General features: G+C 43.0%; 6 protein-coding genes across 10 annotated transcripts; 4 read left to right on the top strand and 2 right to left on the bottom strand.

The window, feature by feature from the left end:
- Positions 1 to 201: 201 nt before the first annotated feature.
- Positions 202 to 775, top strand: LOC108093251 (U6 snRNA-associated Sm-like protein LSm5). Its single transcript, XM_017193227.1, has 3 exons — positions 202 to 355; positions 429 to 625; positions 683 to 775. Exons 1-3 carry the CDS (start codon positions 307 to 309, stop codon positions 710 to 712), a joined length of 276 nt encoding a protein of 91 aa, XP_017048716.1. The 5' UTR covers positions 202 to 306; the 3' UTR covers positions 713 to 775.
- Positions 776 to 1661: 886 nt separating this feature from the next.
- Positions 1662 to 7109, top strand: LOC108093250. The gene is made up of 3 exons (XM_017193226.2): positions 1662 to 1969; positions 3575 to 3937; positions 4002 to 7109. The coding sequence occupies exons 1-3, from the start codon at positions 1670 to 1672 to the stop codon at positions 5964 to 5966; spliced, it is 2628 nt and encodes an 875-aa protein (XP_017048715.1). The 5' UTR covers positions 1662 to 1669; the 3' UTR covers positions 5967 to 7109.
- Positions 7110 to 7520: 411 nt separating this feature from the next.
- Positions 7521 to 17060, top strand: LOC108093233 (protein SCAI). 5 transcript variants are annotated; one of them, XM_017193206.2, is made up of 10 exons: positions 7521 to 7808; positions 7873 to 8189; positions 12037 to 12186; positions 12250 to 12432; positions 12820 to 13050; positions 13110 to 13232; positions 14044 to 14504; positions 14647 to 14901; positions 14962 to 15165; positions 15328 to 17060. In XM_017193206.2, the coding sequence occupies exons 3-10, from the start codon at positions 12089 to 12091 to the stop codon at positions 15570 to 15572; spliced, it is 1800 nt and encodes a 599-aa protein (XP_017048695.1). In that variant the 5' UTR covers positions 7521 to 7808; positions 7873 to 8189; positions 12037 to 12088; the 3' UTR covers positions 15573 to 17060. The 5 variants fall into 5 exon arrangements, with proteins under 5 accessions (XP_017048695.1, XP_017048694.1, XP_017048696.1 ...); XM_017193205.2 differs by having other exon boundaries at positions 7521 to 8189; positions 12040 to 12186; XM_017193207.2 differs by having other exon boundaries at positions 7521 to 8189; positions 12820 to 13038; positions 13098 to 13232.
- Positions 17061 to 17694: 634 nt separating this feature from the next.
- LOC108093228 (chymotrypsin-2) lies at positions 17695 to 18601 on the bottom strand. Its single transcript, XM_017193198.2, has 2 exons — positions 18354 to 18601; positions 17695 to 18285 (listed from the first exon to the last, which is right to left on the bottom strand). The coding sequence occupies exons 1-2, from the start codon at positions 18599 to 18601 to the stop codon at positions 17718 to 17720; spliced, it is 816 nt and encodes a 271-aa protein (XP_017048687.1). The 3' UTR covers positions 17695 to 17717.
- Positions 18602 to 18677: 76 nt separating this feature from the next.
- Positions 18678 to 20190, bottom strand: LOC108093227 (galactose mutarotase). Its single transcript, XM_017193197.2, has one exon. It carries the CDS (start codon positions 19884 to 19886, stop codon positions 18822 to 18824), a length of 1065 nt encoding a protein of 354 aa, XP_017048686.2. The 5' UTR covers positions 19887 to 20190; the 3' UTR covers positions 18678 to 18821.
- A 246-nt stretch (positions 20191 to 20436) lies between these two features.
- On the top strand, positions 20437 to 22151 carry LOC108093036 (transmembrane emp24 domain-containing protein 6). Its single transcript, XM_017192940.1, has 6 exons — positions 20437 to 20480; positions 20576 to 20806; positions 20871 to 20948; positions 21274 to 21537; positions 21609 to 21776; positions 21833 to 22151. Exons 2-6 carry the CDS (start codon positions 20660 to 20662, stop codon positions 21887 to 21889), a joined length of 714 nt encoding a protein of 237 aa, XP_017048429.1. The 5' UTR covers positions 20437 to 20480; positions 20576 to 20659; the 3' UTR covers positions 21890 to 22151.
- Positions 22152 to 23317: the final 1166 nt, after the last annotated feature.

Genomic DNA, 23317 nt, shown 5'->3' with positions numbered 1-23317 from the left:
AGCTAGATTGTTTTTGTGTTTTCCTTTTTGCCAAAAAAAAAATAACAAAATAAAATATTATTTTTTAAAATGATGCTTTCTTTTGATTTACATTTTGGTAATAAACAGATTTACATGGGAAAACAAATGTAATTCCTCATTTTTGGCTAGGAAAGAACTGACAGCACTATCCACCGTAAACCGCCGATAGTTCTTGGTGTGACCAGTTGAACGACAGAATTCCGCATTGTTTACCTCGCTGCTAACAAGTTTTTAGCAGAATTCCAATTATCTCAATAAAAACTAGTAAACAAATATCAATCAAAGATGACTGCCGTTCCTCCTCCCTCTAACATCTCCACACTGATGCCCTTGGGTAAGAAAACTGGCTGAAATTCCAAAAAACAACAGCTTCTTAACTTTGCCGGCTGGCCTGGCTCTCCTTGCAGAATTGGTGGACAAATGCATTGGCTCCCGGATACATATAATCATGAAGAACGACAAGGAGATGGTGGGTACTCTTTTGGGATTCGATGACTTTGTAAATATGCTCCTGGATGATGTTACGGAGTACGAAAACACACCCGATGGACGACGCATTACCAAGTTGGACCAGATTCTGCTTAACGGCAACAACATCACAATGGTGGGTGCTCCCACTTAATTAATCATGAATTTATATTAACTAAATTATTTGTTTCAGTTGGTGCCTGGAGGCGAGTTGGCCGAGTAGCTTGGATTCATTTGTAAACATAAATACAATTGTAAAATAACAACACAAATGTTTTAATATTAACCATATGTTAATGTGCAGAGCTATGCAAAGTGTTAACAGTTGTTAAACGGTTAACAGAGAATAACTTTTTAAGCGGTTCATTCAAAAAAAATTTAAGGGTTCATATAAAAAAAATTAATTACTTCGAAACCGGTATTGAAATCAAAAACTTTTACAGATTTTGTGTTATTTATAAGTACGAAATTCTAAACTGCTAACAAATGCAAACTTGAAAGCATTTGGTTAGTTGCACTTGGGTCAGAATCCAAGGCCAAGTTGCTCACAATTCTTTTGGCAACTCTTTCGATTTAGAAAACTGTAAATATTATTAGACAAAAGTTTATCATTTAAGACCAATCCGATAACATTAAACCGCTATTTATGCTCTGCCGGACATGCTAAGTAGGCGCATGCGCTCCACCACTGCGAGAATGGTATCGGCGATACAGCAGTCAACATGTGCCATAAATATTAACCGCTTGGCCCTGCTGGCCGAGTGTGTGGGTTGTGGGTGCAGTGTGCTCTCCGCTCCGCAGTACCGCTCTGAGTTCTCCCGCTTCCGTTCGGCACCTCCAGAGCACTCAGTACGGCACCAGGCTTCGACGGAAGTGGAACAAACCAAGCGGAAACGGACTCACGCGACAACCAAACCGAACTCGAATATGGAAAACTTTTCCCTCAGCCAATATAGCACTGATAAACGCAACTCGGAGTGAACTTTATGAATGACTATTGTAGCCATGACTAATTGTGGCCCTCCGACATTCGTTGTGTGAGCCCCAAAGGTGGAGGTTGCACCGTTTTCCCAAGCAAGATTTCAATATTTCGGTATCTGTATCTGTCGGTGTCTCATTTGAGCGGCTCGAATGATCCGCCTGTAATTATGACTGCGTGAAGAAATCAATAGCGAGGAGGATGGCCAGCAGCAAGCCCATGAGCACCAGCTGCCAGAGCATTGCGACGGCGGCCAGCAGCGCGGCGACCACGGCGGCAGCGGTGTCCATCTCGGCCTCGAACGCGACCTCCGTGGGATCCCTCATCGCCGCCGCCTGCCTGCAGCAGCAGCAGCAGCATCCCCACCAGCAACAGCAGCAGCAATACCTTTATCAGACGCAGCAGCAATCATCGCACTATGTCAACGGCACCGGCAGCCTGGGAAGGCTCAAGTTTCACAAGAGTCTCGATGCCAGCGACGAGGAAATCGAGTATGCGCAGGTATGTCCAAGTGGCCAAGTATCCAACTGCTGCTGGTCCGAATCGTCGAGAAACGGTTTCAATTGTCCCCCCCAAACTGAGTCATAATAATGCGACAAGGTCCTGCAGTGCTGGCTCAATTGAATTTGCCTTGTGGGCGGTGGGTGGTGGTTGCTTGTTGAGTGGGCGTCTCTGGGGGTGGTTTTTGCCACCCAGCTCCCATCTCCCAACTCGTTGCATTTGCCAAACCACCCAGCTGTTTAACCTCCCGGCCGGGTCGTTATGCATAGTTTACGCTTCACCAGGCAACCCCAACAGCCGCCAACAACCGCCGTCGTCGATCAAGTGTTAATAATTCAATGCCCCGGAAATAGTCATATATTGAAATGTATCGCAAGCCACTGAGCAGATGAGGCCCTGAAGGGCCGTGACTTTGGCCGAGGCAATTAGATAAATTAACCAGTTGGATTAATTTATGGGTCGCTGAAAGTTGGAAGGGGGTGATTAGGTGCATGCCTTACATAGTAAAAGTGGATCACGCACTGTATCCACAAACTATTAAGTCACGGAACCTTTGAAAATGTAGCTTATATTTATTAGGTTAGATAAAATTTTTCCTTACTTTTCGTTTAAGCAGAAACAGTTTACACGATTTTGAATAAAAGTATCTTTAATTTGCAACACGCAACTTTAACAATCTTTAACTTTAAAAATTTTCTTATCCTTTGTTCCTTTTTAATGAAACCCCTTACAATTTCAATTTAAATGCGCACTGTATTTTTATATAGAATGCCGCACAATTTGCTCTTCCTTGCTGGAGGCATTATAACCGGCGGGAGGTCTATTCCAAAGCCTTTCAAGCCAGTTATTACGCTTCGCACAATAAAGCGTTAATGAAAGAGCAGTGCGGTATATCTGTGTAGGTTATACGCTGAATCTAAGCATTAATTTTTGCAGTTCTATTATTAAATTAGAAAGGGAAAAATAGTTGTAATTATATTATTTATTTTGTAGTCCTATAATCTTTTTCTATTGGACAAACAAAAATTATTTATTCTTTTAAAATCACAATGGTTGTCCAATCTTGTTTGTTTACTATACAAAGTATGAAAATGTACCATTATAATATTTTAATCCAGAATGTTGGCATATGAAAAGGGTCTTCGTGGCATTATCTTGTCCGCACCTGTATTCGTGGCTGGTTTGCTTTTCTCTTTTGCCACCCGCTTTCCTTTTGGGGGCAGTGAAAGTGTTGCCTGGCGGGGGCCTCATCCTGTATTCATAGAAACGCTTTCAATAAAAACAGGAAGAGCAGTGAGGACGAAGGAATGGGCTTGGCAAACATCATTTTGATGGTTGGCACCAACCACCACACCTGGCGGCCATTCGGTGTGCCACATTGCTCAGACGTGCAAATACCCGGAAGTGCTAACGATAGTTAGCATACAAGCTTTTCACTTTCGCCGCAAATCAACACATTCCTTTCACCCGAAAAGGATACGGCGAGATAATGGTCTCTCGGGTCTGGGTGAACACAAAAACTCTTTTATTTCTTGCAAAGGGACTATTAAAACTTAAGTCATGTGATTAAATGGATACCAATTTATTAAAATATTTTATTTATAGTTATCTCGCTCCACGCATATCCTGGGACGCCATAAGTCGGAGCGCTTTCTGGCCTCCAATCCGGATGAGGACCGTCGGCGCCGCACAATAATCGTCGAGAAGAAGAACAACTCGTATGGGTTCACCCTGCAGAGCTACGGAATCCACTACAAACGGGACGAGGAGCTGGAGATGATCACGTATGTGGACTACGTGGAGTACGGTGGCCCGGCCTATCGATCAGGGATGAGGGAAGGCGATGTTATCCTCTCCATCAACGGCAAAGATATGGAGAAGGCGGACCACAAAACCATCGTCGAGTTCATCAAGCAATGTGACACCAGAATGCGAATGGTCGTCCTCTTCGAGGACTGTGTGCGGAAGGTAGAGTATCGATTTGGATAAAGGAAGGTTGTTTGATATTCGTAACTAATATCTTTTCCATCAGGTGGACCTCCACATGCGGTACATCCAACTGCAGAGCTTGCTGCAGCAGAAGATGAATGAGTTGGAGAGAGTTCATCTGAGGGAACGCGAGTTGCTGGAGGGCAAGTGGAAAACGCACAGCTTGCCGGCGCGAAAGAAGGCCAATGCGAACACCTCGCCCAGCGATGGGGAAGGTGTCTCACCCACAGAAGCAGGTGGAGAAGCCAGCTTCTATCGTCCCGCTCTCTCCACCGAGGATGTGCCCAACATGGCTGCCCGCCAGCAGTCGGTCGGTGGACAAGGGATCATCCCGCCTCCCGCTCAATTTATGCTCACCTACCACTACCTGGATCCCACTTACCGGTACGTTCTGCGACCCACCCACGGCAGCTCGGAGGATTACATCGATGGACTGGGTCTGCAGAGGAGCAGCAGCGATCACCAGCAAACCGCACAGCGTTACATCCTCCAGCGAACCGAGTCCATGGATACGAATACGATGACTCAACCGACAGCATCGGCTCCCACTCAGTACCACAGCACCACTGGTGGATCGGTAAAGCCACCGGCGCCACCACCTCGCACCTGTGAAAAGCACAAGCCACCAGCCAAACCACCAAAGACGGAGAAGGAAAAGTCCACTGGGAAGCACTGCCACGTGGGACACTCGTGCAATCCCTGCTTGGGCCACTTCCGTTGGAAGTCGGCGGAGAAGTCTGCGATTCCGGCGCCGGATAACGTGAGTTTGGATGCCTACGATCTGGCCAGTCCCTGCTGCGATACGCATTGTGTGCCGACGAGGAGGCGACATCGCCAGCACAAGGAGCATACGCATAAGCACAAGCATCGCGAGCGGGAACGGGTGGACAACAAGGAGCAGAGGGTCAGGCCCAAGTCCACATCCAATGCCTCGCCCAACACCAACGGAGGTGGAGGTGGAAGCTCGGGATCTGGGCATCACCACCATCATCATCATCACCATCACAGCCACGATCAGCAGCAGCAGCAGCAACAACAGCAACAACTGCAGCAGCAACAGCAGCAGCAACAAATGCAGGCAGTTCCCCACCATCATCACTATTCCCACCAGGTGCAGAATCCCTGCCAGGTGCAATCCCAGACTGGCAGCACTCGATCTCGATACTTTGACTTGGCCTCCGGATTGGCCAGTCACTGCAGCCTGCATTCGTGCACCTCCAGTGAGTTTGCAACAGGAGATACCGCCTCGTACACCACTTCCATTAGCACGGATACCTTATTTTGGGATCCCAAAAGCGAGGCGGGTCAATCCCGACAGCACTCCACGAAATCCAGGCAGTCCTACGAACAACAGCAGCAGCAACAACAACAGCAGCAGCAGCAACAACAGCAACAGATGCAACAACAACCAGTTCAGGGACACCATCATCATCACCATCACCAGGGGGACTACCACCAACGATATCATGTGACCGCCAACCAAATGCAGCCCCAGCAGATCTACCCGAATACCATAGCTTATGTGCAGAAGCCCAAGTCCTGGGACAATCTGGCCAACAAGGCGGGCTATAATGTGGGCTATGGCTACCTTGACACAGTGACCGTTAAGCCAGCCATAAAAATGCAGATTGCCCAGCAGCGACACTCGATGCCGCGAAGGAATCCGTACGGCAGATACTCAACCTACGGCGATGTGGAGAACTACGCCCCACCGCCCACCGAATTCGTGGGCGAGCTGACCACCACCACAACCACTACGATTACGGCCAAGTCCACGGAGGAGCTGTTGGCCGCCTGCGATTGCCTGACCCCGCAGCAACAGGCTGCCATCAAGGCCGCCCAGTATCAGCTCAGCCAGAATCAGAAGCTGACCCACCAGAACTCCTGCCAGATGGGTTACTACTCGCACCTGCCGCGTCCCACCACCGATGTGGGCACCTCCACCACCAGTCAGCAGGTGCACGGAGCGGGAGATGTCCAGACCACGTCGGAGGCCACCAGGTTGTAGGTTGCAATCGTCTGAAAAGGAATCACTTTGCCAGGAACCGTCTAAGAATCGTCTAAGTGCACTCAGAGTTTTTAAATGGGTATGGTTTTAAATGAGTATATGAATATGAGAATATCGTGAGCAGATTATGAATATGATTCAAACTTTTGATAATCAATCAAAAAATAATACTCATAAATTTAAAATTAAAGCGGTAATTTTTATTAACTTATAAACCAAAGAATGAATTTCTTAGTTACTGTTTTAGAGTTTCATTATAGAAGTTTATAAAATAGATAATTACATTTTTTTAGGTAGATAGATCGGCTCCAATTTGAATAACTCTTATTTCAATATGTACTCATTTAACTCACTTCTAACCCGAACGCTCACCAATGAATAACTAAATTCATCCTCTCGTGAGTGCACTAACATTTAGCTCCATTTGCGTCTGACAAACCAAACATCGAAATTATTTGGAATGGTAACCAAAGCCAAATTTTAAACATATAACTCAAATTGACAAAAATCAAATAGCTTAACTATTCAAGCATATGTAGAGTGAGTTTTGTAAATGTAAGATAAATGTTTAGGATTCCAAACCCTCAAGACAATACACTGCGATAAGCCCGAAAGAAAATACTTCTAAGAGTAGATGATTCCAAATTTAATACACTGTAAGATCTTTACAAATTAAACTTGTAGCTATCTTATAAGTATGAAACTCACTTTATATGTACGCGATATAACTAGGACGCATTGACGTTTAGATTTTTGGATTTATTGAAAGACTGAAAAGCCATGCGCATATTCCAAGTGAGAGAAAAATCTGGCGTCTTGTAATGATAGTTAGAGGATTATATAGTAATGTATATGCCATATAATATGGTTACCTATCATTCAACTAGATACTGTTTTACATGTAGCATATACACACATATGTAAGCATATATATTTATTGTATACTGTATCCGATCAATGTAATTTATTTCATTGTGATAGTGAAAGAGCAGGCACTAAAAACCGCAACAATTTTAGTCGCAATTTTATCAAGCAACCAACCAAATATAATTTAAATGCTTTTATGTAATGCGAAATGTAAATGTTATTGTACTTTATGTATTGCAATAAAACTTGAAAAATGTGTTCATGTAGTGTGACCCCTAGAAAAAATTAGAAACCAAAAGTATTTGAGCATTCGAAATTTCTACAATTTGTTTTTCAGGGTTATACAGTTTCTTAATTATTAATGGAGAAAAATAGTTAAAAGTGGATACTACAGATTCTAGAGGGATTTATGTTTTAAGAATAAACATATTTTCGAATTTTTATTAATTCTACACAGATCCTGACCTAAGGGTTGTTGGAGAGTTCTAAAAGTCAGTCAGCTGGTTGAACTGAAAGTGCCGCCACCTTCCGTTTTGTTTCTGAGTTTTCCAACCCTTGGAGATTTTTTTCTCCCTTGGAAATCGTCAGTTGTAACGGCTTTCCTCGCTCAGCTGTTCAACCCCCGCAAAATTGGCAACTGTCCGCGACGCCCTCTGTTGGCCATTGTCGGCACCAGACAACTGTCAAAGTGGCAAAAAAATCAATACCAACCCCCAACCCTCCTCGTTAAAAATGTAAATGCGAAAAAATTCAATACTGTGCAGCCAAACGCGACGGTCGCAGCGTTCTCCACTCATAATCGCTCTCCCCGCTTTATCCCCCCAGCACGTAATGCTCCGGATCCGAGGATATACCACAAAAATCGGTTAAAGATTGAAAACGGTTTTCAAATCGCCCCCGAAAACCCCTTGTGAAATCCCCAGTGAGGGCAACTTGCAAACCGGCAAAAAAAATAAAAAGTGCACAGCCTGTTCAGTGAGTGAAAAGTGCAAAGGTGTTTGAGCATATAGCTACATATATAGTATACGATCTTGTGCAGATCCGGCGAAACATATGTCAAGTGCAGGGCGCCAGCAACAAAGCTAAGACGGCGACGTCGACGTCGGCAGAGGCAGCAGCAGCGGCAGAGGCAGCAACAAAGACGGCTAATTTAATTGATAGACGGCGGCAACGCCGACGTTCACGGTGACGACAACAACAACTAGCTACAACGGCTGCGTCGGCGGAGACGTCACCGTCGGCAGCGGCAGAGGGCAGCGACTGCTAGCAGAGGCTGCGGCTGCGACTGCGACTTCCGTATCCGCTTCTGTTTCTGTTGTTGTTGTTGGTGGCAGCAGCAGATACAACAATGATAAGGTGAGCAACTGTTAATTCCACAAAATAATTAAAGAAATTTAAAAAGAAAGAAATAATTAAAGAAAATTTTAAAGTAAAGTAAGAAATTTAAAAAAAAACCAACTATGAAATATTTATATTTTTTGAAAACCAGTCAGATTTTACTATCTGTATAGAAGGATTTTAAATTTTTATTACTTCTTTTTGGTTTTATTGGTAAACAATTTACAATAATGCCTTTTTAAATTAAATGTACCGTCTTCAATTTGTACCCGTTTGGCAGCTAAAATACAAACTTCCTTTGCCCACTTTGGGGCGAGATCAATTTCGATAAATAGAAATTGCCAATTAAATGTGAAATGTAAATTGCCCCCGGGCGACAGTCGAACAGTTCACAGAAAGTGTCCTGGGGGCCAGGAGAAAAGTTCTGCGCTGGTCACTCGCATCCGGTTTTTGGTCCTGACAAAGTTTTTGTGCAGCTTGTGATGTCTGCTGCGAGATATGAGAATTGTAACTTTCAGACCGACTGTCTGTATCATTAGGGCAAAGTTGGCCCACTCAAGTAGTTGGTTTTTTATATGTACGAGAATTCCAGGATATTTTTTCCCCAGCTGCGCTGCCATTAATTATGAAGGCTGAACTATGCCAAAGTTTTGCAGAGAGCCTCCACTTCCTGCACTTCGAGCTCCTCAATTGTTAAACCGAAATTCATAAGTCCTAATGACTGGCCGGCCGGAGGGGAGTTGCCTTTTTTTCGGGGGGAGGGGTGGGGGACAGACAACTTGAAGTTTGCTGCGGATGCGGACGTTGCATGTACGACAACATCATTATCAGCGTCGGCAGCGTCAAAATGCCATTAAATGTGTAGCCTACAATGCCTTTGAAGGATTACACACTCCACCCACGAGCGCCTCCTTGTTTGCCCACACACTCCCACTTGCAGAAAGAAAAGGAACGAAACGGAAAAAATGTGCAGCTTTGTCAAATAGCAAAGAGCGCGGAGCAGCAGCAAATAGTTGGTGCACCGGGAGAAAATTCGATTAGTTGTTCATTAAAATCATGAATATATTAAATGTGCAAAAATTTATGAAGTCACAAATAATATTAAATTATATTATTCAGCAATGGTAATGAAAGAATGTATTCCAAGTTTTTAATCAACTAACTTATCAGAATAGCGCCTCGATGTGCCTATAAACATTTAAAAAATTACATTGATTTTAAGAGGTATTTAATTCTTTCTGTGTAGTGTTGCTGCTTTTGGAGTTGCAGTTGCTGCTGTTGTTGCTGTTGCATGAGTGCTGGCGGGCATTGAAAAATACACTCACCCACACAAACACGCACTGGCAGTCAGTCAAAAGCGCGCTGCCCGCTCCCTGCCCCGCCTACTCCGCCCGCGCCACCCACTTTTTCCGCCCAACAACCGCCCTCTTACGTTGGGCGCCAAAGTGCGTTGCATACTCCACTTTTGCTTCTTCTTTTTTTTGCACGCTTTGTTTGACTGGGATTGGGATTTTCCCCAACAGTTGTACTCACTCTCGTAGTTGTTGTTGTTGCTCCTGCTGTTGTTGCTGCTGCTGTTGTACACATTGTCACACAGGCAACAACGCACACGCAACAACAAGTACGACAACTACAAAAACACAAGCAACAGCGCAAAAAAAAAGAGGAAAACTTTGCCACGTTAACTACTGACTGACTCCGGCAAGGCGACAAAAATGTCCTTTTCATAAGAAGGCTTTATTTATTTTAGCTTTTACACTTCCTAAAAAATGATTTCGAACTATTTTCTTCTATTAAACTTTATAATGAGCTTAACAAAATGCAAATAATAATTTTAATTTGTTATGATTTTTTTAAGAGTCAAAATTATTTAAAGCCTTTAGGCTGTATAAAATAGGTTTTGTCAAAGAACTCATTCTGTTTTTTTTTAATATTTTTTATAATTTGTATAGCCTACTTAATTATAAATGTGACACTTTTGCTGGTGGCAGGACGACATCCTGACGAAGCCCTGCACCAACTGCGAATGTGTGTCGACATTGGGAAAGGGGGGAGGTGGGGAAAAGGACCATGAGGAACCCAGCCAGGAAGGAACAGGACAGGCTAGGAGTTCTCTGGCGACGGGGAGGGTGTTAATGAGCAACATCGCAGTGGCAACGACTCTGCTTAGTATTTGTGTTTCTTCATTTCCGGCTTCCACATGTTGACATGCTGATGATGTTGGTTAACTTCTGCCGAGAATGATGGCGATGATGAAGTCAGCAGCAGGATAAGGAGCATGAGCAGGAGCAGGAGCAGCAGCCAGCCTGTCATTCAGTGAGTGAGTGGGCGAGCTGGTTAGTCAGCTTTGTTTTGATACTCCACTCGCTGCTTGTTTGTTAACGCTGCGTATGCGTAATTTTCATATTATGTAATTTTAACGCGCTAAATGGAAGCTTAATTTGATTAGGGCGCCATAAATGTGTCCCGTTCGCAGTGTGTGCCCCAAATTGACTTGTTGGTTGGACCCTCGCAGAAGGTGACGCATATTTGACGCAGTTTCCCAGTTGGCCCCAAAAAAAAAGAAAGAAAGGAAACTATATTTACGCCATCTCTCAGCCATCAACTCACATCTTCAGTTTCCAATTTGAGCTGCACAGAAAGAAAATATTAAAAAATATAATAAATAAAATTCTAGGGGCAGTGCTTTTTTATTTTTATCTTAAGTTAATTAAACTTTGCTCTTTATAATTAATGGTTGTTGTTTATAAGCAGTTAAAATACATTTATAAAAGAATAAATGGTTTTATGACCTTAAAGGAAATGCCCCAAAAATAGGAGCTCTTTAAAGAGGAGGAACTTGAAACATCCATAACAAATTATTACTAAGTACCACAGTTTTTGTTCTATGTGTAAAGGGCTGCTGGCTGATGAGCTCATATTGAAAGTTTTTGTGCTCTGAGGGACGACCTAGTTTGGCCAAAGCCAAATCAATGTGGCCGCTGCGGCGCCATTTGCACTGCCGACCCTTTTGTGCATTTACTCTGTTTTCCGCTCTTCCCTGCTCGACATTTTCCGGGTTTTTCCTCCGATTGTGTGTGTCTGTTTTTTTTCTTTCTGTGCAAACAATTTCGCCCGGTCGCCTGGTCGGGCGTTATTAATTGAGCTTTTGATGCATAGCCAGTATAACGATTGTCCCGTCCCATTTCATCTCCATCCGGGCCATCTCATCCATGTGTTCGTGTGCACTTAAAAGGCTACATAATTGTTTTTACCAAATTGAAATTTTAATTGAATTCGTATTGAAATCGAAATCGGAATCGGGGAATCGGTAACCCCGCAGTTATGACTTAAAAATAAAGTTGCCATTCCGGCTTAGGAAACAAAGACGAAAAGCTCAACGACAGCTGAACTTTCCATTTGATTGGGGCCACATAAAAATTAAAAATTTAATACGCGCGTTCTCGTGGAGTAAAAAAGCCGCATAGGCATTTCATAGGCATTATTGTAAGCAAAGCCTCGGCATCGACATCGACATCGACATCGGCATCGAGCCCATTGACATCATCCTCGTCATTATGCACATTATCCACATCAACAATGGCTCAACGAGCGGCTGAATGAATCTCAAGTGGGCAGTCAGCCCCGCCCCCTCATTTGGTATAGATACGTGCACCGATAGATGGATAGATAGATGGGTTTGGATTGGGATAGATGGATGGGTAGATACATATCGAAAAAATTGCATGATTCAGTTTGTTTATTTACGGCACATGGGGAAATCTCTCCCCGACTGTGTCTGCTCATTTCAAATGTCGAGAGTTCGGAGAGTGCGGAGTTAACCGCATCCACTTGAGATTAATCAAATGAATAATTTCCATTGCAGCAGAACCGATTCGCAGACATAACACATTGCGGTGGCGGTTGAGAAGAACGGCATGGTGAAAATGGAATCCACGGAAGAACAGGATCGAAAGCTAGTTTTGGAGTTCTGTCACCTGCTAGAGAAGTCCAAGCAGCTCTTCAACGGGCTCAGGTGAGTGGATTGGATTGCCATTTTGAGTTAATATCTAATTCAGGGAATAAATATCCTTTGCAGGGATCTGCCTCAGTATGGCCATCGGCAGTGGCAAGCTTACTTCGGCCGCACCTTCGATGTGTACACCAAGTTGTGGAAGTTCCAGCAGCAACATCGAATGGTTCTGGACTCAAAGTACGGCCTGAAACGCTGGCAGATCGGAGAAATAGCAAGCAAAATTGGCCAGCTCTATTATCACTACTAGTAAGTATGGGAAAATTAAATAAATAAAGTTAGTTTAGTGGAGGGAATACCAAAAAATTCATTACTTCTTCAGTCAGAATTCATAAGGAAAGTAAAAAGCAATTTTAAATGAATAAAAGTTTTAAATTAGTAACACTATTTTGTATATATTTCAATGAATTTAAGTAGTTCAAATATCCGAAATATTTCTTAATCCCTTTATCGCTTATCAAAAGAGAACTAAAAACTTTTCCCAACCATCAACAGGTTGGTTTTACCAGCAAAACCTAAGTTAACTTAAATAGTATCTTTACTAAGAAATCATTAAAAGGAAAGGAATAAATCAGATTAGAAATTTATGTAAATAAAGTAAAATAGTTACTAATTATCTCATATCTTATCGCACAGCTTAAGAACCAGCGAAACGAACTACCTGAATGAGGCGTATCAGTTCTATGCGGCCATTAGGGGTCGGGCGTACTACTCCCGGGCGGCCAAGGAGGATCGTCCGGATCTGATGGTGAAAAAGCTGCGATACTACGCCCGGTTCATTGTCGTTTGCCTGCTGCTCAAGAAGATGAAGCTGGTGCGCGAACTGGTCACCGAGCTGGAGAAACAAATACAGGAGTACACCAACACGTAATTACTTAGTGGCCCATCAATTTTGACTCCGTATTAATCCCCAGATTTCCCCGCAGCTACGAGCCGGAGGATCATCTGGAGTGGTCGCTGGTGCTGGAGGAGATCAAGGGCTTCATCAAGGCGGAGGCGGCGGTGGCCGTCCTGCACGCCGACTCCAATCCCATCATCCTGTCGCACAGGTGAGTCGTTATCGCAGGTCCTGTCCGTAATTGCCCGTGCTTTCGTCGGCGGAGGAGGAGTTTGGACAGCTTGTGGGTGGGCAAGTGTATAGCCCGTCTATCTATACGTATATATCTGTCCGCATATATGTCTATATGCCCTGTTCTGTTTGCGTAGGTATACGAGTTTTGTTTGAGTTCCGTTTGCCGTTGCTTATGTTCATTTGTTGTGCTTATCACAGAAGACTTGAAACACCAGAGAACACTCACCGTTGTCATTTTGTCACGCACTTTATCCATGATCTCTGTCCCGAAAGAAAAACACCCGATAAACCAATCACAATCCAGGTTGCGGTAGTAAAACTGTTGAAATTGTTGAAATGGAAATAATAAAGTAAAAACTAAATGGACTTATAAAACATAATGCATTCTAAATTCAACTGTCATTTCATAATAATATTTTAATATTCCTAAAAACTTAATAGTTATTGTCGTTCCAACTGATGAAGATACTTTAGTCATGCAATTTCAAGAACGAAATTTTGTAATATCGTTAAGATGAAAGAAAAATTCGGACACCTTTACATTTAGAAAATTTTTAAAAAATATACTTTCTTGACCGAGGACCAACAGTTTTATTGCCCAACCAAACACACACTCCACAGAAGTTATCATTTCATTATCATTTGGAGCCCGATCCCCCGAGACACACTTCCCCACTCCCGTACCCTTGTCACCTCATTAGTGCGCCGCATTCTCAATTCTTCTGTGAAAGCACGGGCCCCGCCATCCGTTGGAGGACGAGTGCGACTACCCCGACTGATGTGTCCAGTGGTTCCGGTTCTAGGTTGTCCCCGCTGACGACGCCGCCCTGCGAGCGATCGCCGCACATGACGCTCAGCCTGCAGGAGATCCTGATCGTGGGCTCCGCCTGCGAGCAGGCCAAGTTCTCCGAGCTGACCATGGACATGTTCCGGATGCTCCAGACGCTGGAGCGGGAGCCGACGGAGTCCACTACGAATCCGCTGAGCATGGCCCACGGACTCCATGGGCACGACGCCAGTCCGGCGGCCAGTCGGATACCGCCGTACGGAGTGCCCGGGTCCAAGGGCTACATGGAGAACGGCCGGGCCTTTCGAGACAATCCCCACAAGTATCTACTGTACAAACCTTCGATTAGCCAGCTGCTGGTGTTCCTCGCCAGCGGCACCAAGGAACTGCCGCTCGGCGGAGCGCTGCTCCTCTACATGTCCGCCGATGGCTGCTTCTCCACCACCAAACATCCAGAGGATTGTGAGTACTTAGAGATTATTGCTTAAAACCCTCCTTAGATTTTATATATTTTCAGTTAATAAATAAAAAAAACCATTAAATTTCTATTAATTAAAATATATCGTATGAATATCATTTAATAATTCTTTATGTTTTTTTCCAGATGGTTATGAACTGGGCGGCCTGGCCACCAGTGTGAAGCGGGACAGCGTGGACGGCGGAGGTCTGTCGTGCCGGGGCAAATCGTACAAGGAGAACCACTGCCTATATCCGGGTGATCTGTATCCGTTCACACGGCGGCCCATGTTCGTCGTGATCGACTCGGACAACTCGTTTGTCTTTCAGCACATACCACGCTACTTTGGCCAGCCGCTGGTGGTGCTGATGTCGCCGCAGGATGTCCCACCCGCATTCCAGGGTAAGCTTACCATATCCACCTAGGTTTATTTGTTTCTCATCATTTTGTAATCCCCCTTAGCTGATGTCCAGCATCATGGGTCGCTGTTCACATTGTTCCTTCACTCCCCGCTCACCGCCCTCTGTTACATCTGCAACGTTGGAGACGTGCCCATCCACCACTGGGAACGCTGCCAAACCTACGTGGATCGCTTCATCACGGAGGCCTCGAGACTAGTGACTCGGTGTCGCATCGATGAGATTGAACAGGGCATAGGATTTATAGGTGGGTTATGCTGTTTGATTGGAAATACTATAACACAGGGGTTTAAAAAGAGGTTTTTGAAATTGTTAAGCTTCCTTCATAAAATATTTAAAGTCAGATTATGAATTAATTTTTTCAATATTTTTACTTAATTTTGCTAATAATATTTTTTCTTTTCTGTAGACTCCTCCTATGTGCAGTTCTTCGGCGACGACTTCCTCCGCACCCTGATCCTCCGCTTCGTCTTCTGTGATGTGGTGCTGCGGCTGCACCGCGGATTCCGGGGGCGGCACATGCGACCCCGATGCGAGCCGCAGCTGCCGGCGAACGAGCTGCTGGAGCACCCCTCGCTGTCGCACATAATCTTTCAGCTGGCCTCGGCCCTGGATGTCCGGGGTCACTTCTCGGAGGGGCCGGAGTGCGACTGATGACTTTTCGTGACCGTCGTCCTGGTGGTGGCCATCGGGATCTGCCTGCGCCAGCAGCTGTTCTCCGTGATCGAGAGGCAGTTCGCCGGATGGATGCCTTCCCTGTACAATACTTTTCCGCTGGCCTGGAACTGGACGTGAAAACGGGGGGCGTGGTTCGTAGGCGTGGTGCGCGGTGCGTGGGCGTCGTCCATGGGTTTCCTTTCCTTGGCAGTGACCCGGCTGTCGGCGTAATTCATTTTAATAACGTAAACGCAACGTAACTGCATTATAATACGAATATAAATATATAAATACGAGTATAATATATATATATATAATATATGCATATATGGATAAAGGTAAATTAATCAAGTAGCTAGTTTTCTTATATAGTGCGTCGCGCAATGGAAATGGTCCAATGTTAGTTGCTTAGCATATACATAATTAATGATAACGAAGATATACATACGTGAAATCAATGATATTCAGCCGATATTGCTGCAGCAACAAGAACAACAACCACAAACATGTCAAAAGAACCTAACAAACGATAACTGCCAAAAAGAAGATGAAAAACTTAAAAATTTATGAAAATACGAAAACGAAGATCTAATCAAATTTAGTTTCGAGCGGTAGCGGGAATTTTTATGAGATTTGTAAGTGGGGAACTTTTTGTATCGGGTCTAGGATCGCCTGATCGGGAAAATAGGTATCTTTGTCATACGCAGCGGAAACATTTTAGCTTTTATACAACCGATATTGAGAGAAACCTAATCGAAAGTGAATTACGAACACGACACACTATATAAGAAAGGGAATGCGTTTTTTATGCATTGTACGCGGCGCTCATAACAAATTTAAATTACGAAACCAGAATATTATTGTACGTATGTAATATTGCATATATGTATCTATTATGATTACAAGATGACTGAAAGTTACTGTTTCAACAAAGGAAAAAAATGAAGAAAACAACCAAAAAGAAGGCAACGTTTAGCAAAAGTAATAATAAATATAAATAACTTATACATAATGCCCTAGTTAAGTGAAACATGGAAAATATACAAAATATATTTTGCTTATGTGAAAGTAAAATACAAAAGCCCAACCAACATTTTATACGAAGGAAACGCATACAAAATTTACACTTCAACTAACGAATGAAAATCTGTTCTTGAATCATTTTTCCAAAATGTCGCGAAATTCCGTATCGGTTTTCGGTTCAAACTGTGAATTGGAACAGGTCACCGTAATAATAAATAAATATGATAACATATAGTTACAAGTCACACTAACTCTATGGATTTATAGGCAAATGATAAACGCAATATTGAAAGTTACAAAATTATATATAAAGCATATATATTTCAATACGAAAATAAAACTAGTTGAACGCATAGTAAATTACTTGATCATTTTTACAAGACAAGCCGCAAACAAAAATAAAGCAAAAACTTAACAAAAAAAAAAAATGATAAAAACAATTTAACAATTACTTTACATTTATTATTTACTACGGATAATATGTGCATTTTTTATATATTTAAAAGAAAGATAAACAAATTTTACGCTAGTTACAAACAAATTTTTCTGAAGTCTTCAAGCAGCCGTATTAAAAAAAAAACTACAAAACGAAAAGAAAACTAATTTATTCAGCCGAGTTTCTTATCAACTTATTCGCTTTGTTAACTAACAAATTGTATAGCTTTTTCACAATTTCGTTTACACTTTTTGTACATATAGGACAAATACTAAAAAGGAATCGTTGAAAGAACCAAATTTATCACTCACACTCATTGTATCATTTCCATTTAGGTTTTTGTACATTTTGAGAACTGCATTTACGAAATAGCGAGAACAAATAAGGTAAATAAAACGAACGAATTGCAAATAATCAGCAACATTAACCACACACTCACACGTAAACAAAGCCCACAAACGAGAACATCTAAACATTATCATAAACAAATTGTTTAAACGACATGAAACACCGTCAAAGTCACAAATAACATACAAATCGAAAACAACATAAAGAAATGATAACAAATTTAGCAAAGCCACAAAAGAATATTACGAAAATGGAACGGAGAACGAGAAAGTGTATGGGAGTTTGTATGAAGTAATAAGAATAAAGCACACGTTTGAAAAGAGATTTGTTTTTTATTATTTAAGCCCATTTGTGTAGTATTTAATCCACTTCAAAAAGGACGAAACTCGTGTAGATATATCTGGCAGCTTCAGCTTGCATTCGGCATCGAATCCGTGGGACACAATTCCCACCAAGGTTCTGGAGCCATCGTCCAATACCATTGGTCCTCCGGAATCGCCTGAACATGGCAGACCCTTCTCGGAATTTATGCATATAAAGGTGCTGGGCACAACTTTCCTGCCCTTGTTCTTTAGTTGTTTGTTCCACTGACTCTCGCACTCCCTGTTTGTTACAATAGGGGCTTGGATGTACAAAAGGACATTGCTTGCGTTGCCCTGGTTGGTCTGACCCCATCCAGATATAATGGCCCTGCGACCTGCATAGGTTTTCTTCGCACTGGGCAACTTGGCGGGTTGAATATGTTTATTGTAAACGAGCTTTTTGGGAAGTTTGATGAGGCCAATATCGTTGAACACAGTTTTGCGATCGAATCTCTTATGCACAATGGTGTTACTCCTTTTAATTACGATTTCGTTATCAGGATAAGATTCAGTGCTGCCTACGTAGACCAGCACTTTAGATCTAAAGAGCGAAAAAAAGAAGTATTGGGAATAAAAAGTATTTTTAGAATATTTTTATAGTAAACTTACAGCTTAGATTTTGGATCTTGTAGGCAATGAGCTGCGGTTACAATCCAGCGAGGGGATAGGATGGTGCCACCACACAGATGGGGTTCATTCATGTCACCTTCGAAGTAGCTCAGCAACTGCGCCTGGTAAGGAAACTGCTTCTCCTTGGCCACAGTGCCATTCATGATCCGTAGAGAGCCTATTTCCTGGCATAATACCAATGAAAACTGAACGATAAGCACCAGCTGAAGAATCATTTTAAACAACATATATCTTAGGCCCTTCAACAGTTTATATATGGCCGGCAATCGTGGTGTACATTGATTGCCCTTGATTTACGATCGCTTCGTGTTGGAACCTATTTGCATTATCTGCGTGCTTTTGGTTTATTGGTTATTGTAATTACGAGTTAGACGGATACATGGCATTTATACGTATATATGGGTTAGATAAGGTGTTCAGTGCGAAACCCCGAACTTGTAGATTACTTCATGGTGATAGCTCTCTCCCGGTCGCAAAATGGTCGAGGGAAAGTTGCTGTGGTTCACGGAGTCGGGAAACTTTTTGGGTCTCCAGGCAGAAGGCTCCATGCTTGGCATAGGCAGCTCCATCCTTGCCGGAAATCGGAGCCTCCCCAGATTGCACATCTGGCATGAAGTTGGAGGTGTAGAACTGCACTCCTGGCTGATTACTGACCACCTCCAGCCATCGTCCGCTGGGCGGATGAGTGGCCCTGGCCACCTTGGCCAGCGTTTGTGGCGGGTCAGAAGTCACACAGAAGTTGTCATCGTATCCTCGCGCTGGTTGCAGTTGTTTGAGACGTTCGCCCAGGTTGCTAGATACACGGAGATCGAAGGACGTTCCATCTACCGGTAGGATCTTTCCTGTTGGAATGGAAGACTGATCTGTTTCAGTAATGCCATAGGCGTTAATCTCGATGGTGTGCTCGTATAATCCATTTGCTCCGGCTTTGTGGCCAGCAAGGTTAAAGTACGAGTGATTGGTGAGATTTACGGGCGTCGGCTTATCGGCCACTGCATTCATCAGGACGTGGAGGCAATTGTCCTCGCTTAAGGTAAAGCTTGCCGTGGCTGTAACCTTTCCCGGATATCCCTCGTGTCCATCAGGATTGGTGTGGGACAAAGTAACTCCATCCTGACGCACCTCCACCACTTCCCAGTGGGCTTTATCGAATCCCACAAAACCGCCATGAAGTTGAAACTTGTTCTCTCGATTCTTGGACACCTGAATCAGCTTCCCATCCAGCGTGAAACTGCCATTTCCAATCCGATTGCACACCCGACCAATGGTGGCTCCAAAATAGGGATTCCTGTCACTCTGATAGCCCGCCAGATCATCAAAACCGAGGGTCACGTCATCTATTTTACCGCTGGCATCTGGAGTCTTTATGCTCGTAATTATTGCTCCGCGGGTGATCAACTGGACGGACATTCCATATCCATTGGACAAGGTGAACCTCTTGATCGTATCCTTGGATTTGGTAAAAGGATTCACTGCTCCAGTGGCAAATACATCCTCTGTGACTTTAACCATTTTGACTGCAGCGCCAGGTGGCGAATAAGTGCGAATACCAGTTGCGCTGCGTTTTTATCTGACCCTCCAAAAACCGTAGAGGTTAATCAGCACTCGGTGCGCATATGTGTTTGTATTAATTATCGCAAAAAAGCCGCAAACAAAAACACAAGCATATGTAAATAAATTGTGTTATCGCAAGGTGGCGATGGAAAAGAGTGTGATAAGGGGATCAGCGTCTCTGAGAACTTTCACAACTAAAGAGATTGCTCTGATTAGTTTTGTTTTTGCTTAATTCACTTTTTTAATCAGCTTGAATGAAATTCAAATTAGAGTTGCCACACCTATTTCTCGACGGCTGTTTGCGTGCATTGCCGTAGTTAAATAATTAAAAGGGGATACCATATACTAGTAATCTTTGCTTGAAGAAAAATTAAAAATTTGTTGTATTTATTTTAATTTTAAATGTTAGATTTATTTTATTTGTGTAATATATATAAACATTTTTTTTTTTGAAAATCTCATCTCTCAGCGAACAATTGCACCTTTTGACAATCTGGCAGCTCGGCTCAAAAAATACCAATATATACCAAAAAGTCCACCACTAAGCAACAGGTCGGTTGTTTATTGAATTTGGTTTATATTACTTTACGTTAATTTGGCAAATAGAAAGCTGGCTAACCGGTGCAAATTCGCTCTTTTGTTGACAGAGAGCGCGGAGGAAACGGCAGATAGTCGCCCCCTAAGACAATCCCCACCCACGCTCCAGGAAACCGTCGAACAAAAACTTCAAAATGCAATTGACGTGGCAGAGAGATCAGATAAATCTAATACTTCCCCTTGCCGTGATTTGTTGTTGTTTGCTAATCGACGTTAGCACCGCTCAAGAGGCCCAACAACCATGGTACGAGAATCTTCCAGCTGTGGCCATGGACTACAAGGTAGGTTTCGGGTTTGAAGGCTTCCAAAGGATCTTATTTATCCGAAATCTGTTTCATCTTTCAGGTTCACATTGATGCTGGTAAGGAGGATTGCTACCATCAGTACGTCAAGGCGGGAGCCACCTTCTACGTGTCTTTCAGTGTAAGTTAAGGGTCTTTGAAGAAGAAGGGGCTTTGCAACATCGTGAACTCCATTGCTCAATTTAGAAATCATTAAAATCGTTCAAAAATTAACCCAGTTAATGAAGCAGAAATGCTTCTTTCTTCATTATAATGGTACAAATTCAGTTCATACATATAAAAAGTACAGCTAATTATCTATAATTATATTGTAGAATATTTTTTCCCATCGATAGTTCGTTTATACTTGTTACGGTTATATACCGGATGTATTGATAGCCGTTGCCTATTTATATCTTATGGTTAGATTGATGTGATAAAATCTTTAATTATTTTATATTTTACAGGTGGTGCGTGGAGGCGATGGCATGGCTGGTTTTGCGGTTCGCAATCCTGCTGGTGAGGTGGTGAAGCCCTACCAATGGCAGGCTACTGCGGATTACACCGACCAGGTCTCGCCAGGTGGATACTATTCCGTGTGCATTGACAACCAGTTCTCCCGATTCGCTGGTAAGCTGGTCAACATCTATATCACGGTGGTGAAGTACGATGCCTGGGACAAGTACGCCAAAGAGATCGAGCAGCTGCAGCTGAATATGCAAAACTTTACTGTAAGCCAAACTGGTTTTGAGACCCACCCAAAAATCACATAAAAAAACTCATGCTGATCTATTTTTTATAGGCCACCATTGGAACCGTTGAGCGCAATATCAACGATATGATGGGCTACCAAGCGCACAGTAGACATCGCGAATCACGCGATTATGCTCTGCTGTTGGACAACAATTCCTATATTCAAACCTTCTCGATTAGTCAAATCGTGGTCATATTGATTACGTGCTCTATACAGGCAAGTATACTCTTTTTATTTAAATATTTTTTTTTAAATGATTTTCTCTTTTTCAGGTTTATTTTGTGCGCAAACTTTTTGAAGTCAAATCGGGCTCCAAAAGCCGAATTTAAGTTTGACAAGAAACTTTTCAAAGACTCTTCACATCTTTTTTGAATTCCATCCGCATTTCCAAGACATTCATTTTACTTGCTGACTCCCCTTTGCGTTTTTTAATTTATGTTATAAATGGCTAAACAGATCAAGTGCAACTGAGCAGACTTTCTTCATATTTACGACTACTTATGTCATACGAGTTGTAGACAGAAAAACTTAATGTGATAAGTGTACATTTGTGTGTTTTGTTCAATAAAATATTGAAGATTTTTGTACTTATATGGTTTATTTTGGTGTGATATTTGAAGGGGTGACACGTGGAAAAAAAATAATTATAAAAACATCAGTACTTGTATACTTATTTTCTTTGGGTTCGATTTTATACTAAAAGCTAAACAAGGATTTAAACAAAGCTTTGGGAAGCTTTTGTACCGTTAAATTTTTAAACCTAAAAAGGATAACGAATTCTTCAAAATTCATAATTGCTTTCTGAAAATGTAAATTTTATTTTTGCTTTTATTGTTTAAGACAAGGGCAAACTTTTCCAACTTTAATAGATAAATAAAAATGTGCGCCCCAAAAAGTTTTTCATTTTACTTATTAATAATTTTAGAAATCTCTGCATAAGCTCATTAGCTTAATCTTCGGTATAAGAACATTTCGAACGCATTTAACATCTTGTGGTGGTAAATTAATCACTCCCAAGCCAATCCGGCTTATCGCAAATTATCCTGCCCCATCCATCGCAGGACCTTAAATCATGTCACCGTGCGCGCCGCTTATCTAAAAGATGTTTCACGCGTGTGTGTGTGTGTGTGTGTGTGTTGCAGCATCTGGCATGTTAATTATATCCTTTTTGGCAGGCGCATCTGGGGGGATCTTGGGGCGCCTTTGTGGCCACTTTTGCTCGAAATTAAAATGTTATTATGTGGGGCTTATCTGCGGACCTTAAAGCGCCCGCAAAACTAAGGTCCTAATGGCCTCACACACATACACACAGACACACACAAAGAGACACACTCACTAGCAGCCACACGCTCTTTAACTGTTTTAAACGCCATTGTTAAAATATTGCTCATACGCACTTCCGCCCAAAATGGGGTCTTCTCTCCGTTCGGCAGCACTAATGATGCCCCAAGAACATGGAGCAAGGAAGGACTCGGCCGGAGCATCCACAACCACATCCACATCCACGGTGGAACAAAGTTGGCTCCGCCCATTTCGGCAGGAGCAGCAGCCGATGACAGTGGCAGATAAAAGGGCAGGACGGCAAAAAGTGGTTGGGGGACTGGCGGAGAGCGCGCCTGCGCACTGGCCACCGCAAGGAACGCAGGACGATGGGGTGACATCCTTGCTGATTACACCCGATACCCCCACCCCCAACCGCCAGGACACTCGCTTGTGGGAGGAGTGTGTCGCCATCTTTGAGCGCGGACTGGACGGGA

The sequence above is a fragment of the Drosophila ficusphila genome, unplaced genomic scaffold (genome assembly GCF_018152265.1).
Source record: "Drosophila ficusphila isolate 14025-0441.05 unplaced genomic scaffold, ASM1815226v1 contig_106, whole genome shotgun sequence".
Classification (NCBI taxonomy): Eukaryota; Metazoa; Arthropoda; class Insecta; order Diptera; family Drosophilidae; genus Drosophila; species Drosophila ficusphila.
The sequence above is the reverse complement of the archived record's forward strand: the minus strand, read 5'-3'. Positions and strand labels throughout refer to the sequence as shown.